The 17,187-nt window shown below is 45.3% G+C and overlaps 1 protein-coding gene across 1 annotated transcript in view; it reads right to left on the minus strand.

The window, feature by feature from the left end:
• The window catches only part of PGGT1B (protein geranylgeranyltransferase type I subunit beta), a 61,248-nt gene that overhangs the window by 24,441 nt on the left and 19,620 nt on the right, over positions 1-17,187 (minus strand). Inside the window, exons 3-5 of the mRNA XM_069753040.1 lie at positions 16,367-16,434; positions 13,563-13,714; positions 4,268-4,400 (exon numbers count right to left, since the gene is read on the minus strand). Of these exons, the coding sequence (XP_069609141.1) occupies positions 4,268-4,400; positions 13,563-13,714; positions 16,367-16,434 (353 nt within the window). The remainder of the gene's footprint in view (positions 1-4,267; positions 4,401-13,562; positions 13,715-16,366; positions 16,435-17,187) is intronic.

Raw genomic sequence — 17,187 nt, forward strand, 5'->3', positions numbered from 1 at the left:
ACATACTTACAGCAGGGAATATGTTCATCTTCTTTCTGTCTGATGCGGTGTATTAAAGCATATACCGCTGGTGGAGGGTATACCTGCGGCGTTAACAGGACCTTACTTTGCATGTGGATTTACAAGATTGCTACTCCATTTATAGATTTCTTAGAAAAACATTTTTCCATTACATTTTATAGGTAATCATCAATAAAATAAAACTCCACCCAGAGTTGTACTTAAAGATAAGCTCTTACTACAGCGACTACACTAACACTACATGCATTAGAAGACCATACTAAGAACTTCAACATCACAGCGTCAAAGTGTGCCCACCATACAAAAACATGAAATGCAAAGATGGCCATTGCTCGCTGAAAATATTTCCATACAACGGAGTGCGGTTTTGCAAATCATGAGGCCACTATTGTCCTAAACATGAGGGACTTGCAAATGACAAACATAAGTAACAATACGTAGTTCATGAAAAGCTGGACGATCTCACACTGCACCTATTGTTAGGTCTGGACATAGAACAATGTTACACAGTGCTCAGTAATAGAAATCCCATGCAAAACACAAACATTTAGGCAAACCTGTCAGAAGACGCACTTTAGATTTTCCTACTCAAGAAGCTGCATATCAGGAACATGGTCAGCAGCCGTCACACTACTGATCGTGGACTTCAGAGTCATTTGTGGATCGCACCATGCTAATCCTTGCAGCCAAAATTACTTTCAAAATCAGCACACAAAAGACATGGACAATCTTGTCTTTTTTTCGTTGACAAGGTGGCCAGCCATAAATGTTTTTGGAAAAGTTTAGAGTGTTGTAGAACAACAAAGTAAGTCATAGCCACCTTACGAATCCCCACTGCTCTGGTTCTGGGGCTTCCCGGTCCGCCCTAGTCTCTACACAACCACTTCTAACTATGACTTCCCGACATGGATAGTGACCGCTCCGGCTAATTGCTATACCTTGGCAGCACCACAAAGGAACACCTAATTTTACCATCCCAGTATCCCAGCGTCTTAAGACATCTTGGCAGGAAAATCATATGGTCCAGATCTTGTAAACTTCTAACTTTTCCATCTTTATGCAAAAGATATTACACTTGGGCTTCCAAGTTGGTGCATTAAAACAAATAGCTGAGAGCACGCAGAATCAGCACGTCCACTTGTAGATCCGTGATCAGCTGATTGTTGCGGTCTGAAATATCTAACTTTTTGGAGAGGTTCACTAACGACATAAAAAATTCAACACCAGGTCACACTACTAATGCACTCCAGGATGCATAGCCCCATAATAAAGGTTGAGGCAGCGCAGGTGAAAAATACTGATGAAATAATCACTCGCACCCATACCAGCCCACCAATCGTGGAGGGGGTGGCTGCTTAATATTGCACAAGGATAAGGCTTTTATTGGTCACCAGTCACACAGATGCACAGTGTCTGGGTTACAGCCTATTAGTGATGCCAATAGAATTAGATCCGGTGATCTAGTGACGTGCACCCCATGTTCCTCAGCCAAAACTAAAGGGCCTTGCTGCATCACACTGCATTTTTTTTGATCAGATAGATTTTTATTAAACAATCAAAATAATACAAATGGTATTCATTACAATTTATCTAGCCTTTATCAGTGGAGGCCTGCTGCATCCTGCTAAGTGTGCATTTGTCATCAGACAGGGTTTTGGGAAGGCCGTATCTCATGGTATGTATTTTTTCTGAGTTTTTTCTATGTTAAATACAAATTACCCCATATCGGTGAGTGTCTAGTTATATCACTCACGCCCTTAATACTCTTAACTGTTTCCCATACCTTATAGATTAATCTAATGGTACAATATTGAAAACCCAATTTCTGAAAATGGCCCCCTTCCAGACCCTCACTCAAAGCCTTTGCATTGAATAAAAAACTCAAGCAATTGGGTGTTTGAACCTTCCCTAAATCTTTCCCCCACCCCCTTAAATGCTGGCACTGTGCCGCTAAGAAATATAACCAGGGATTAGGGAGTGCCAACCCCCCTTCTGCCTTGGGCCTTTGGAGTATTTCCTGTTTAAACCTAGGACACTTACCCCCCCAAATTAAATCGCCAAACAGAGACCTAATCTTGAGAATTCTACATTGTGGAATCCAAATCGGAGAATTATGTAACACGTAAAGAAGTTGTGGCATTACAATCATCTTTATAAGATTTACCCTACCCACTACCGACAAATGTAATTTGTTCCATGCCAAAATTTTGGTGTGAATCTTCTGCAAAAGCGGACTTAAATTCAATTCCTCAAAAGTAGCTAGAGGGAGAGCAATCTGAACTCCCAAATATTTAAACTTATGAACAACCTTTAATCTGGATGGTGGATTCCCCCGTCATTGCCAATATTGTCCCCGTCAATCAACATCACACAAGATTTATCTCAATTAATCATGAGACCTGAAAACCTCCCAAATTCCTCAATAATAGTCACCGCATTGTGTAGGGTCCCCTCCGAGTCCTCCAGGAATAATAAAATATCATCGGCATACAAGGCCACTTTATCCTCTTTTAAACCATACATAAACCCTCTCACCTCTTGTGCACCTCTTATTGTGGCAGCTAACGGTTCAACTGCAAGAGCGAAAAGCAACGGGGACAACGGACACCCCTGCCTAGTGCCTCTAAACAGAGAGAAACTCTCCGACAGATTGTTGTTGACTCTAATTTTTGCCGTTGGATCAGAGTATAGCAACCTTACCCAGGAAATGAATTTGGGACCAAATCCCAGCCTTTCCAGCACTGATCACAAGTAGTTCCATTCTACACAGTCAAAGGCCTTATGGGCATCTAAAGACACCACGGCCCTCTTACCAGAATTATCAGAGGGAATTTGCATATTTAAATATAGCCTTCTCAAATTGAGTGCCGTTGATTTATTGGGCATAAAGCCTGACTGATCTGGATGAATCAATTTATCACTCACTTGGGGTCAGCCTGTTTGCCAGAGCTTTAGCCAAAATCTTAATGTCAGCTGTTAAAAGTGAAATAGGTCGGTAAGACTCCAGCAACAGTGGATCCTTGTCGGCTTTAGGAATGACCACCACAATAGCTTCCCTCATAGACGGAGGCAGCACCCCCCTCTCCAACGATTTATTGAATACCCCTTCCAAGTTAGGCACTAGTTCATCTTGAAAAATTTAATAGACCTCAGTCGGAATGCCGTCAGTCCCCGGAGCTCTACCCCCCCGCCATACCTGACAGAGCTGCCTTTAATTCTTCTTCCCCAAGCGGTCTATCCATCCATTCACAGTCTTCTGCACTTAACCTTGGCAAGTCAACCCCGTTCAAGTAGCTAATCAGTTCCTCCTTTCCCTTCTCCACCCTAGAGGAATATAGCTCACTACACACTGCATTTTTTAATCTTTTTGTTGCACATTTTTGTCCATGGTGCAGGTACGACTTTTCGTGCTGGCTGGGGAAATCAGGGAGTCTGTCCTTGTGGGGTGCATGTACAATATACGGTGTTGAGCTAATAGAATTGACATCACAAATAGGCTGTGAGCCAGACGCTGAGCACCACATGTATCTATGGGACTGGCGCAATGTACTAGCCTTATCCGCATGAATTTTTAATACTAGGCGCCACACCATAGATGTTTGGTGGGTTAGTAAGTGGCTGTTTTCAGTATTTTGCACCTGTGCGGTCCCCGCCTTTATTATGGGACCTGCTGCACCTGGTTAGTACATTAGTATTGTGACGTGGTGTTTAGTAAGTATGGCTGCCCTATTCTGTGAGATTTTTTACATTTTAAATCCTTTTCAGTGAGTTACCAATACATGTCTGCCTTTTATATGACTTCTCAATCAAGGCTCGTACAGGAAACTTCTGCCAAAGCAGGAGGCGATTTTACAAAGTTCTTCTCCAGACTAGCTTACAATGGGACGCCAGACTGGGGACCTGCCTGTGTGTCGTCCGTATGTCCAGAACTTGCATGATGACTGAAGACGATACTGTCAGACAACTCCTTTAACATTCCCGAGACATCCTTGTTTGACATAATGTTTAAGGTCTAACCATTGTCAGAAGAAATCAATTTTTCCTACTCTAAACAGGATAACCCAATGAATGAAAGACCACTTTTTATAGTAGAGATCACACAATTCTCATCAGCAAGAATTTATCTCTGATGTAATCTCCATAGACAATTCTATTGTGTTTTGAATGAATGTCTTCTACTGAATGCTACAAAAAAATGAAAAAAAAAAAATAAAAAATCCAGATATAAAATGGAGAAAGTACTTACCATACTTCTTCTAATATATTCTATTGACTTCTCCATATTCATCCCTGACCAGTCATTGAGCATGTAACAAATGCATGAAGCGCAGTACACAAATCTCATGTCATTCTCGCTTCCCTCGGGCACAGCACAAAAACTGCACAGAAAAAAAAAACAAAAAAAACCAAACGTTTTCCATGTCGATCATCATAAAGTGACGTACCAAAATAATTCACTAAATCTTGATGTTTACAGGAGGCATTGCCCATTGCCTCCGATGCTCTATGCAATCCAGAACATGGAAAGGTATACAGCAGGGGTGGGGAACCTCAGGCCCCAGGTCATGTACGGCCCTCGATGACCTTTTATCAGGCCCCTAAGCAGATTCTCAGGGACCGCATTCTTGAGCAAGGAGCTGTATTTTGATTGCCTGAAGGCTATCCAAAAGTTATAATAAATCATAGAAAAGAAGGGTGTAACTAGTCCCATCATTTAGAAAGTAAAACAAAATTTTATATTTAATAAATAAAAAATAAGTACATATAGAACTCACCAAAATTGGACCACAAACCAGAAATGGTAAAATATAATACATGATAAAAACACATTTTGTCTAAAAACATAATCAATTACCGTAATAGACAGCATGAACAACATAGTATAAATAGTAAATGGTGAAATACAAGAAATCAGTGAACAGAGTGGTCCATATAAATATATAAATCCCCAATTAATGTATCATATAAGAAACTAGCTAGACCACAAATGTAAGATGAGAGATAATAATTTACCAAGACAGGAGTGTGGAAACAAGTTTTTATTAAATAGGGCAGAAGAGGCTATTCTAAAGTAGAATGTAGATGGGTTTGTGTGGCTTGCGTATACAATGTTAATGTGCAATATATGGGTTATCTGCCATCTTGATTCTTTCTTCCCCCCTCTGATATACAGACTACATTTTCCATGATGACAGAGACTCAACATAATAATCTTGCTCATATAATGGCAGCCAGTGATAGAGAGCTGCTGTCACCGGATGTACACAGCAGGGTCTCAGTGTATCCTATGTGAAGATGTATACAGCAGTCTCAGTGTCTCATGTATGATGTGTATATACAACAGTCTCACTTATCCTATATGATGCATATACATGAAGACACAAGAGCATAGTAAAACCAAAAACACTCAAAAAAAAAAAAAAAAAAAAATCACAGTAATCCACAAGTGCTACTAAAAAGATGTAAAAAACAGGGTATTTGGTTGATACTTTTTTGCAAAAAATGTATACTAAGCTGCTCCACCAAACGTCAAGGTATACCCATAAAGAGCAGTCCTAACTGATGTATGCAATCCCTATCTGATGTATTTAAAAACCTGATCATCTGTATATTACCTGTGTGAACAGGGTTCAGAGAGGAAATGCACTTGCGGATTACTGTGATTTTTTTTTTTTTTTTAAACTGAGTGTTTTTGGTTTTACTATGCTCTTTTGTGTCTTCAAGTTTCTTGGTGGTGTGTGAACATGTTCCTACGGACTTGTTCACTGTGCAAGTAGCCCATGTGTTCCTGTTTCCATGATGCATATACAGCAGAGTGTGTCGGCGAATCCTATGTGATATGTATACAGCAGGGTCTTCCCATATCCAATGTTATGTGCATAAAGCAGAGTCTCGCCTACTACATCACTGCTACTGCTCTTATATAAAGCAGAAATAATAGAACAGATCACAAAACAGCTTATATTTTAGCAGAATACAAAATGGAAGATACCATATGATTGGTTGTTATACACAGCAAAGTCAGTTTTTCTTTTGGACAGTTCATGCATCTTCTCTGATACCTTTAGTTTCCTGGCCAGATGTGCAGAGGGACAGGGAGGGTCGAGGAGTCAGACAGGTGAGATTTTATAGGTGCAAACTGTCAGACTGACATCCTGTCTAAACATTAGAGCATGTACAGGACTGGTTGTCACCCGGAATACTTCTTCAAAGCAGTCCAGATTATCACCTAAGGTTTATTTGCTTAGCGTATATATGGCAGTTATCAGACTTTCATGTTTTTTCCCCCCATTTGCGCTTTAGCTACTGTAAGAGAATCATCTCAACATGCAGCGATTATCTGGGGAGCATGTACTGGGCTTGTGCTTATACAGAACACAAAGCTGCAGTGTAAAGCACCAAATGGAGATAAAGCCAAAGACTCAGGATTTGCATTGCAGACTACTGTGCAGCCTAGACCAGTGGACTTAAGGTACCTTCACACTGAGCAACTTTACAACGAGAACGACAACGATCCGTGACGTTGCAGCGTCCTGGATAGCGATCTCGTTGTGTTTGACACGCAGCAGCGATCAGGATCCTGCTGTGACATCGCTGGTCGTAGCTGAAAGTCCAGAACTTTATTTGGTCGTCAGGTCGGCGTGATTCGTCATGTTTGACAGCAAAAGCAACGATGCTCCAGCGATCTAGTTTAGGTCTGATCGTTGTCTATATCGCTGGAGCGTCGCTAAATGTGACGGTACCTTTACACTGCAAGGTAATCGTGAACAAACATTGTTAAAAGGCTCATTTCATGATTATCTTGCCATATAAACATGCTGCCAATCACCCGATGAGCAAAAACACTACTTCATGGGATAAAATAGGGATTTTCTGTGTACTCACCGTAAAATTCTTCTCTCCGAGCCAATCATTGGGGGACACAGGACCATGGGTGTTATACTGCTGTCACTAGGAGCACACTAAGGCTTCTTTCACACTTGCGTCGGTACAGGTCAGTCGCTAAGCGTCGGCGCGACGTACCGATGCACGTTGTGAAAATTTGTCACGACGTGGGCAGCGGATGCAGTTTTTCAACGCATCCGCTGCCCATTCTAAAGTCCGGGGAGGAGGGGACCGAGTTCTGGCCGCACATGCGCGGTAGAATATGGCGGACACGACGTATGAAAAAACGTTACATTGAACGTTTTTTCGTGCCGACGGTCCGCCAAAACACGATGGACGCGAGATACGGCCATACGTCGCGATCCGTCGGACAATACAAGTCTATGGGAAAAAGAAGGCATCCTGCGGGCACATTTGCAGGATCCGTTTTTTTTCCCCCAAAACGACGGATTGCGACGTACGTCACACAACGCAAGTGTGAAAGAAGCCCAAGTTAACACAGAAAGAATAGCTCCTCCCCTGCAGTATACAATACACCCTCCTGCTGGCTCTAAGTGAACCAGTTCGGTAAGAAAGCAGTAGGAGCTTAAACATTTAACAAGGATGAACTATGTAAAAACCAAGCCAACACAGAAAAAAACAAAGCTGTTAGGCTAACAGAGTGGGTGCTGTGTCCCCCAATGATTGGCTCGGAGAAAAGGATTTTACGGTGAGTACACAAAAATCCCTATTTCTCCTATGCCTCATTGGGGGACACAGGACCATGGGACATCCTGAAGCAGTCCCTGGGTGGGGAACAACCAACTGGAATTGCTCCTTGTACCAACAAGTTACAGATGCGGCACTGCCGCCTGCAATATTCGTCTGCCGACGGACGCATCTGCCGAGGCCTGAGAATGGATATGGTAATGTATTGTAAACGTATGCAGGCTGGACCAAGTCACAGCTCTGCAGACTTGTGCTGCCGATGCCTGGCGTCAGATGGCCCAAGACGCACCCACTGACCGAGTAGAATGAGCCTTAATCCCTGCTGGGACTGGATGACCTCTAACTCGGTACGACTCCTGTATATCTGAACGAATCCACTCAGCTATCGTAGCCTTGAAAGCGGCTAGACCTTTCCTTGGCCCTTCCGGGAGCACAAACAGGGCATCTGACCTGCGGAAAGACGCCGCCCACGAGACGTATCTCCTAAGAGCTCTCACTAAATCCAGTGTGTGAAGAGCCTTCTCGGTGCGATGTGCTGGTGCCGGACAGAGTGAGGGCAAGACAATTTCCTCATTGAGGTGGAAAGAGGAGACAACTTTCGGTAGAAAAGACGGGGATGTTCTCAAAACCACCTTATCTTGATGAAAATTGAGGAAAGGAACTTGGCAAGACAAAGCCGCCAGCTCTGAGACTCGTCTGATGGACGTGACCGCAACCAGGAAGGCAACTTTCCATGAAAGAAAAAAAGATAGGGAAACCTCCTGCAGAGGTTCAAAGGGGGCCTCCTGTAAGACTCCGAGGACCAAATTAAGGTCCCATGGTTCCAACGGCATCTTATAGGGCAGCACCACATAGGAGACTCCCTGAATGAACGTCTTCACCTGTAATCTGTTGGCAATCCTGCGTTGGAACAGAACTGACAAGGCTGTAATCCGCCCCTTGAGAGAACTAAGGGCGAGACCTAAGTCCAATCCCGATTGAAGGAATTCGAGGATGGAAGGAATGGAAAATTCAAGGGGAGAATGTCCCTGGTCTTTGCACCATGAAAAATGGTCTTCCAAATGCGATGATAAATACGCATAGATGTAGGCTTTCTAGCGCTGATCATGGTAGAAATGACTTCCAGAGAGAAGCCTGCCTGGGTTAGCACCAGGACTCAACGGCCATGCCGTCAAACACAGGGCCTCGGAGTTCTGGTGGTAAATGGGGCACTGAGACAACAGGTCTGCGCGATTCGGTAAATCGCCAGGGGACATCGGCGACTAGTTGAACTAGTTTGGCGTACCAGGCCCTGCCGGCCAATCTGGCGCAATCAGGATTACTGGTATCCCCTCCACTCTGATCTTCTTGATGACTCTCGGCAGTAAGGAAAGCGGGGGAAATATGTACGGAAGCCGGAACTGATGCCACGAGTGTACGAGTGCATCTGCCCCGATGGCTGCCGGATCGTGGGACCGAGCTTTGAAGTCGGGAACCTTGGAATTTAGCCGTGAGGCCATCAGATCCACGTCCGGGGTTCCCCAGCGACAGCAGATCTGGTGGAAGATCTCTGGATGGAGAGACCACTCCCCGGAGTTGAGACCTAGACGGCTGAGGAAGTCTGCCTCCCAATTTTCCACTCCCGGGATGTGAACCGCTGAAATCATTGAGCGGTTTTCCTCGGCCCAAGGGAGAATGTGGCCTACCTCGGTAATGGCTGCCTTGCTGCATGTTCCCCCCTGCCGGTTGATGAATGCCACTGCCGTGGCATTGTCGGACTGAATCCTGATGGGACGACCCGCCAGGAAGGGATGGAATTGGAGAAGAGCCAACCTGATTGCTCGTATTTCCAGGATGTTGATCGGGAGGCGTGCTTCCTGAAGGGACCAGCGGCCCTGAGCAGTGTGATGGTGGAACACCGCTCCCCAGCCCAGAAGACTGGCATCTGTTGTAACAACTAGCCAATGTACTGGAAGAAAAGACTTCCCTTGAGTCAGGGAGGACTTCAATGTCCACCACCTGAGAGACTGTCTGACTTGCTGGGGAAGGAGGAAACGACGATCGAGAGAGAACGGGTTCCTATCCCACACAGCCAGTAGGGCATGTTGTAAGGGGCGGAGGTGTAATTGAGCAAACGGGACCGCCTCCATAGCTGCTACCATCCTGCCGAGGACTCTCATACCGAAGCGCAGAGAGTGAGTGTGAGGTTGGGAGAGCTTCTGAGCTTCCCGCTGTAAGACTGAGATCTTTTCCGGAGGAAGAAGCACCAACGCCTGGGACGAGTCCAGTATCATTCCTAGGAAGGAAATTCGCTGAGTCGGCACTAGGGAGGATTTTGTGAAGTTTATCTTCCAACCCAGGCGAGAAAGAGTATCTATTGAAATGTTCACGGCCTCCTCGCAGGCGCGAGAAGAAGGTCCTTTGATGAGAATATCGTCTAGATACGGTAACACCACCACTCCTCGGGTGTGGAGGATGGCCACGGCAGCCGCCATAACCTCAGTGAATACCCTGGGAGCGGTGGCGAGGCCGAAGGGCAGAGCAACGAATTGAAAACGTTCTTCCTGAACTGCGAAATGAAGAAACCTTTGGCGAGATGGAAAAATCGGAATATGAAGGTACGCATCCTGGATGTCTATAGACGCCAAGAACTCGCCTTTTTCCATTGAAGCAATGACAGAACGAAGCGATTCCATTCGGAAAAGTCGCACCCTGACGAACTTGTTCAACAGCTTTAGGACCAGTATGGGTAGTACCGAACCGTCCTTCTTTGGAACAATGAACAGGTGTGAATAAAAACCTTGAAACCTTTCGCTTTGAGGAACCAGGGTAATAACCCCGTCCTCTTTTAGAGTGTTTATGGCGTGGAAGAACGCTGATGCTTTTGCTCTGGGAGGAGAAGACAGGAAAAACCGATTTGGAGGGCGAGATGAAAATTCTATCTTGTATCCGGAGGACACTAGGTCTCGGACCCACTTGTCATGAACGACCGAGAGCCATGCATGGCGGATAAAAAGCAGGCGGCCGCCTACTTTGAGGGTGTCCCCCAGATACCACAGGGCGTCATTGTGTGGAAGATCTGCCTGGTCTGGACCCTCTGAATCCCGACTGCCTAGGCCTGCCTCTCCATGAATGGGAAGGTTTATATGAGACATGGGGGCCTCTGTTCCTGCGTTGTGCCCGGCCGGGTCCGGAAGATATGGAGGTAGGGGACCAGTTTGAGTTGTAACGAAAAAAAACGGAACCGAGCCTGCTGTTGCTGGTTCCGAAAGGGCCGAGAGAGTCTCTGCTGTGGAAGAAATTTGCTCTTCTTTCCAGTGGCGTCGGAGATAAGCTGATTGAGCTTTTCGCCAAACAGGCGACCACTCTGATATGGTAAGTAGGTTTACGACTTTTTGGAAGCTGAATCCGCATGCCAGTCTCTGAGCCATAGAGACCTCCTAATGGTGATAGCGTTTGCTGCTGCTTGTGAAGCGCAGTTAGCGGCATCCAGAGAAGCGGTCACTACAAAATCCCCGGCTCTGGCTATCTGAGTAGCGAGATCTTATACCTCGGGGGGAAGATTGGTATCTAGAACAGCTGAAGGTAAGACTTCAGCCCAATGAGCCATAGCCTTAGCCACCCAAGTAGCGGTGAAAGATGGAAAGAGTGTGACTGCTGAAGCTTCAAAGGCTGAGCGAGATAGATCGTCGATCTGACGATCAGTGGGATTTTTAACCGAGGCACCCTCGGAAGAAGACAAAATAGATTTAGTAGCTAAACGCGATACCGGAGGATCTACCGGGGAGACTGTGACCAATCTTTCCTTAGATCGGGGCAAAGGGATATTTGGATTCCTTGAGCTTCTGCCCTATGAAAAGTTTATCTGGGCGGATCCCGTGAGTCAACAATTTCGGTAAATTCAGGATGATTCGCGAACACCCTGTGAGCTTGCTTGGTCCTCTTAAAGGACACAGCATGATCCGTTTTAGATAAGGGTTCCTCATCTAGTTTCAGGGCTTTATTCAATGAGTCAATGAGGGAGTCGAGTGTCTCCTGATCGTGGTGGAATTCCTGATCTAAGGACGTGTTAGAATCGTCCTCTGAAAAGGGTTCTCTACTAGCCCCAGGAGAGGGGGAATGAGAAATTGAACATTGAACTCCCAGAACCCGAATCCCGGTGATGGTCTGGGGAAATGGCATGGGTCCTTTTCCTGGAAGAGCGAGAGCTCCTTGGTAAGGTATGACCCCTAGTGGACAATGGGTTCTGTCCATTGGGAGCGTCATCCGTAAATAGGTGAGCGCCGTGGTTAGAGGAAGGGTCCCGGAGAGAGTCTATTGCTTTGACCAGGGATGCCACAGACCGGAAAAGGGAGGTAGCCCACTCAGGGGGACTAGGCTCACTGGGTACAGTATCAGTAATAGGTGGTTCCTGAGTAGTCACCGGTTCACAAGCTGTGCAGAACGCAATATTGTGACCCCGGGGTAAAGTAACCTTACATGTGGTACAAGCAGCAAAAAACACACTGTGGGTTTTGCCAGTCTTTTTGGAAGGCTTAGATTGAGACAGTGTCGCCTTGAAAGGATAGCGTACTAGCAGGGGAAGGGTTAAGCTATATTTCTGCAGCTTACCCAGGTCCTGTGTCTTGAGTCCCCAGGGGAGGTGATGCAATATGTCCACAGAAAATAGCCAGGTCCTGTGAAGGCTGTTCAATCGCTGTAATAGGCGCTGCGGTATCAGTGTTGCAGGTGGATAAATATGGCTGCCGAGATCAGGAAGTAAAGGCGCTTCTCATGGAACGAGAAGCGCCAGAAAGAGGGGGCGGCGCTAACTGCAAGCAGGCGGAGCCAGCCTTGCGGCCTGTACACCTGAGAAAGCCGGGGGCTAAATTTATAACAGCCAGTTGCGGCGTGCAGCGCCACGACCGCTGTTTGTGCACACGGACGGCCGCCGCTCTGGTCGCGACCGCCGTTTGTGGACCGATATGACCCATCGACAAGGGGCTTTTGTGGACCTCCCCTGTTCCCAGGGACCAGGACCCCCCTACGCCTCGGCCCCCGCTGGTGTACTCACAGTAGGTGCGGTGGGCCGGTGCTCAATCCACCGTCGCCATAGTCAGGGAGCGGGTGGAGAGCTTCTGCCACCTTGCGTCATCCGCTATATCAGTGGTGATGCAGTGGGGGGCTGCACGGACGCCATACATATTATGTCCGGCTATGCACCTGGCTCCAGGAGAGGTAGATGGAGGGCTACTCCATGTGGTTGCCTGCTATGGAGGGGGGAGATCGAAACGTGAAGGAACTGTCGCCTGTAAGGTGAGCTCAGGGCTGGCATCCAACGTTGCAGGAAAGGATACGGGAGGGACGCTCCACGTACTTGCCTGTTGATGGTTCGGGGGAGATCGGAACCTCGAAAGGATCCGTCGCCCCCATTCGCTCCATTAAAGAAAAAAATAGAATAAAAATACAAAATGAAAATAAAAAGGTGGGATCTAAAAGCAGACCCAAGTGCCTCCTACAGACATTAAGCAAGAACTGGTTCACTTGGAGCCAGCAGAAGGGAGTATACTGCAGGAGAGGAGCTATTCTTTCTGTGTTAACTTAGTGTCCTCCTAGTGACAGCAGCATAACACCCATGGTCCTGTGTTCCCCAATGAGGCGTAGGAGAAATGATCTTTTGTGCAGCACAAAAGAAAATCGTTCTTAGCTGTGCATTATCCTCTGTAAACAGGACTCAGGATAACTATGGAAGCATATGTGCTCTGTGCCATCGCTCACCTTACATCGTTCGCTTTGTTCTGACCATCGATAGGTAAAAGTTGACCAATCGGTGGTCATATCTTGCTACCACATCGTCCATGTAAATGGGTCTTTAAGCGAAGATGTAGATGCTCATTGTTGGGTCTACATTATTCAGATCTCACTTTACATTACCAGTATACAGTAAAAAAAAAGCATATTTAAAATAGTACTGAAACATGGGAACATACCTTCCATCAGGCAGCTGGAGAGCGCGTAGTCCTGCAAGACATGCCTCTTTATTGACACGGCTCAGGTCATCACCCAGTATTAGCAAGCTGGACAGAGCAGTGTAGGTCATTGCTATGTGGCCACTGTCATACGGATGGTAAAAGCCATGGCCCTGCAGAAGAACAATGTACAAATCAATGATTGATGAACCTGTTGTATTGGGGACAATGGAAAAAATAATGTCTGCAAGATAAAACTGATACAAATGTCTTCCCTGGCATAAAGTAAGATAAGTGTGCTGCCAAGTGGCACTGGCTGTCCTGATAAGGAGCCTGAGACATGTATCTACACATAGGAGAGACTCATATCTATGGAATGAATACCTGCAGAAAGTGCGACTTGTCATTGTATTGTTCATACCTGGCAGGTGGACAACTCAAAGAAGGGACAACAACCCCCATTTGTAAACTACTGCAGACAGCAGGCAAATACAAGCCACGTGGCTGCGCTTTCATGCCTTTATCGAATCAGGGCACCCCGAGGTGACGTCTGCCACCCTTGTAATCATCAGTAAAATGTACAAAAGCCAATATATTCTGGGATCTGTTTTAGGATAATGCTCTGTCAAGCAATAAAAAAAAAAAAAAAAGACAAAGCTGATGACCGAGATGATGAATGTTCTGACACATTAAACCTCCTATCTTTACAGAGTAGTGTAGTCAGGGTTAGAAATAAAATTAAAATATCCTTCAGAGACAGTTCATGCAAGTATCCATCTATCATAGGTCCGTTTATTACATATGTATCTGCCTTTATCACAGTATCACTCCAGCATCTGATCACTTAGGAAATGTGACAATTTGAGCAGAACAGTGCGCAGACCCCAAATGTTCTGTTGTGCCCCTAACCTTCTCTGGTAACTTATAAGAAGAGCACCTCTGCCTTTGGCTTGAGTGACTGATGAAGGTCAACAGGACCAAGACTTTCCTCAATTAAAGGGAACTATGACTTTATTCAGCTCCTGCGCTTCAGTCCATCAATCATTATATAACACTTGACTCCCCCCTGTATACCCACCAAGAAATCTTTTGAAGTTCACCCGCACTGTATGTTAATCCTGTCGGTCCGGTCCGCTGAGCGTGGTTTCTGCGGTCTCCATCCCTCTTCCCGGCGGCTGATTGTCTTCCTGCTGTAATTGATGTGGATGACTCCTCCTGCGTCATCCATTTGAACGGGCGAAATCTCGTGCCTGCAAAGAGAAATCATTGACTCATGCCTGAGTATTATGGTCTCTCCTACTGCGGGTGGAGCCAAAAGCATACATGTGCATGCGCCGTTATAATTTAGGCTCTACCCACAGTAGGGCAAAGCTTAGTGTGCAGGCGAGAGCCAGCAATTTCTCTGCGCAGGAGCAAGATTTCGCCCATCTATGTGGATGACGCCCATCTATGTGGATGACGCAGGAGGAGTCATCCACGTCAATTACAGCAGGACGACCATCAGCAGCTGGGAGGAAAGATGGAGGCCGCAGAAACCACGCAGGAGAACTTTAAAAGGTTTTTGGGGTTGTATACAGGGGGATTCAAGGGGTTATATAACCAGTGATGGACTGCAGGACAGGCGCTGATTAAGGACATAGGTTTAGTTGACACAGGACCTGGTGACAGGTTCCTTATAATAAACCTGAACACAAGCAATAATACATATTAAATTATGTAAATGTTTAATTAGCCCTAAATATTGGAAGATTTTTGAAAAGCATTTGGGGCTACCTGCCAAAAACTTTCCGTACCATTCAATACCATATACTAAAATATCCAGACTATATGATAATCTGTCAAATGTCATATTCCAATGATGCTGGGTAAGAAAAAAAAAAGAAAAAAGAACCCTTAACAGTATATATAACGTTTGCCAATTGATTATAGGCGACATTCAATAATCATCATATTGTAGTAAACTATAAGCTATGATACAGTGTAAAATAGTTACTAAAAGGGGTTGTCCAGTCTTGGGGCTCAAGTCTGCAATCACTCTATGTGACTTCACACTTGTAAGTCCTCACAGCGCGTGCACTGCATGCGGTCAGGATTTTCAGGTGACGAGAGTGGGCGGACGCATGACCGCAAGAATGTGATTTGCATACCTGAGGTCAAGTGACCACTAGACGTGTGTGGCCTCGCTCAATACAAGCCGGCTCCTGGCGCAGGAGGATCCTGACAGTGTGCGGTGCAGATTCACAGTGACTGCAGACTTGAACACTAAGCCTGAATAACCCTTATTATCTATCGTTTAAAACAGGTCTGTGTGTCATGTGATTTTTTTCATAATTTGTTTTGAAAATTAAAATTAACAATCTTGCAATTTTCACTCTGGTCACTGGTGCTATTTTACGGTGCGTTTAAACTGCACGACTAAGGAAACCAATATTTCCTAATAACTTTGCAAGGTAAAGATATTGTCGATCAAACAACCAGAATACTCGTTTGTGTGAAATGATCTTTAGGCTGGCTTACAAAAAAACTAAAAAAAAAAAAAAAAAAAAATCATGGGTCTCGGCAGCACGTCTTGTTCACGTTTGTAATATTAGTCGCCATTGGGGTCCAGTCATGACCTTCAGCACGTTTGACAAGCATACGCCACACGCAGCTCTATTTTTACTCTCAACCCAATGAAACGGTGGCAGCCCCATTATATGTCTATGGTACAAGGCGCGGTGCACAGCATCATGGCCCCAGTTATGAAGGTAGAATGCTCTTCGGTACACTGTGAATTTCCATGTTGAGGCCTTTATTTCAGATTACAATTCCACTTGTTAACGTACCTTTGAAGGATTAAATGGTAACCCCAAACACGACGAACCTCGAAACCCACATCGATCTAAATTGGATTCTTAAGAAAAAAAATAAAATGTACAGATTAGGAAATTAAGTGGTTTGTGTAAAATCTCAGGTGAAAAATGCAATATGTTCTCAAATGCAGACATTTTAGAAAGTTTTAAATCTGGATTTTATTTGTGAGACTTTATAAAAGTAACAAAGACCTTCAGACTGTAATTAATAATGGGATTATAACTTATCATAGGTTTGGAAAACAGAAATCTGGACACGTGACAAACTGAGGGACGGAGTATAGTTGTATCACCTGTAGGCAATGGAAATCCAACAGTACCCGATCTTTATTAACACCCCCACCCGACACCTTTTGTGACGAAATGGAGAAAGCGGCTATGAGACAACTTTGGCAGCAGCTTAGCTTCTCCAAGAACAAAATGATTGTGATTAAATTGGAGCTGCTGGGTCAGACAGAAGCGGAATTCCCACTATTCTTTTCCATTGATCCAGATTGATACGGCCACAGTAAAACTCAATGCTATTGGCAATAGGATCTGTAAAAGCCACCACACATTTGCAAGGAGTGTGCATGTTCTCCCCGTGTTTGGGTGGGTTTCCTCCCACACTCCAAAGACATACTGATTGGGAATCAAGATTGTGAGCCCCAATGGGGACAGCGATGATGTATGTTAAGAACTGTGTACAAATACATAAGAGAAAGGGAAGCAGAAGCTGCCGGTTGTTGAGGGATCTTATCATCAAATGTGTACGAGAGCCCCCCGACTCTCCCCCGATAAGTGATGTGAGGGGA

This window comes from Ranitomeya imitator, chromosome 1 (genome assembly GCF_032444005.1).
Source record: "Ranitomeya imitator isolate aRanImi1 chromosome 1, aRanImi1.pri, whole genome shotgun sequence".
NCBI lineage: Eukaryota > Metazoa > Chordata > Amphibia > Anura > Dendrobatidae > Ranitomeya > Ranitomeya imitator.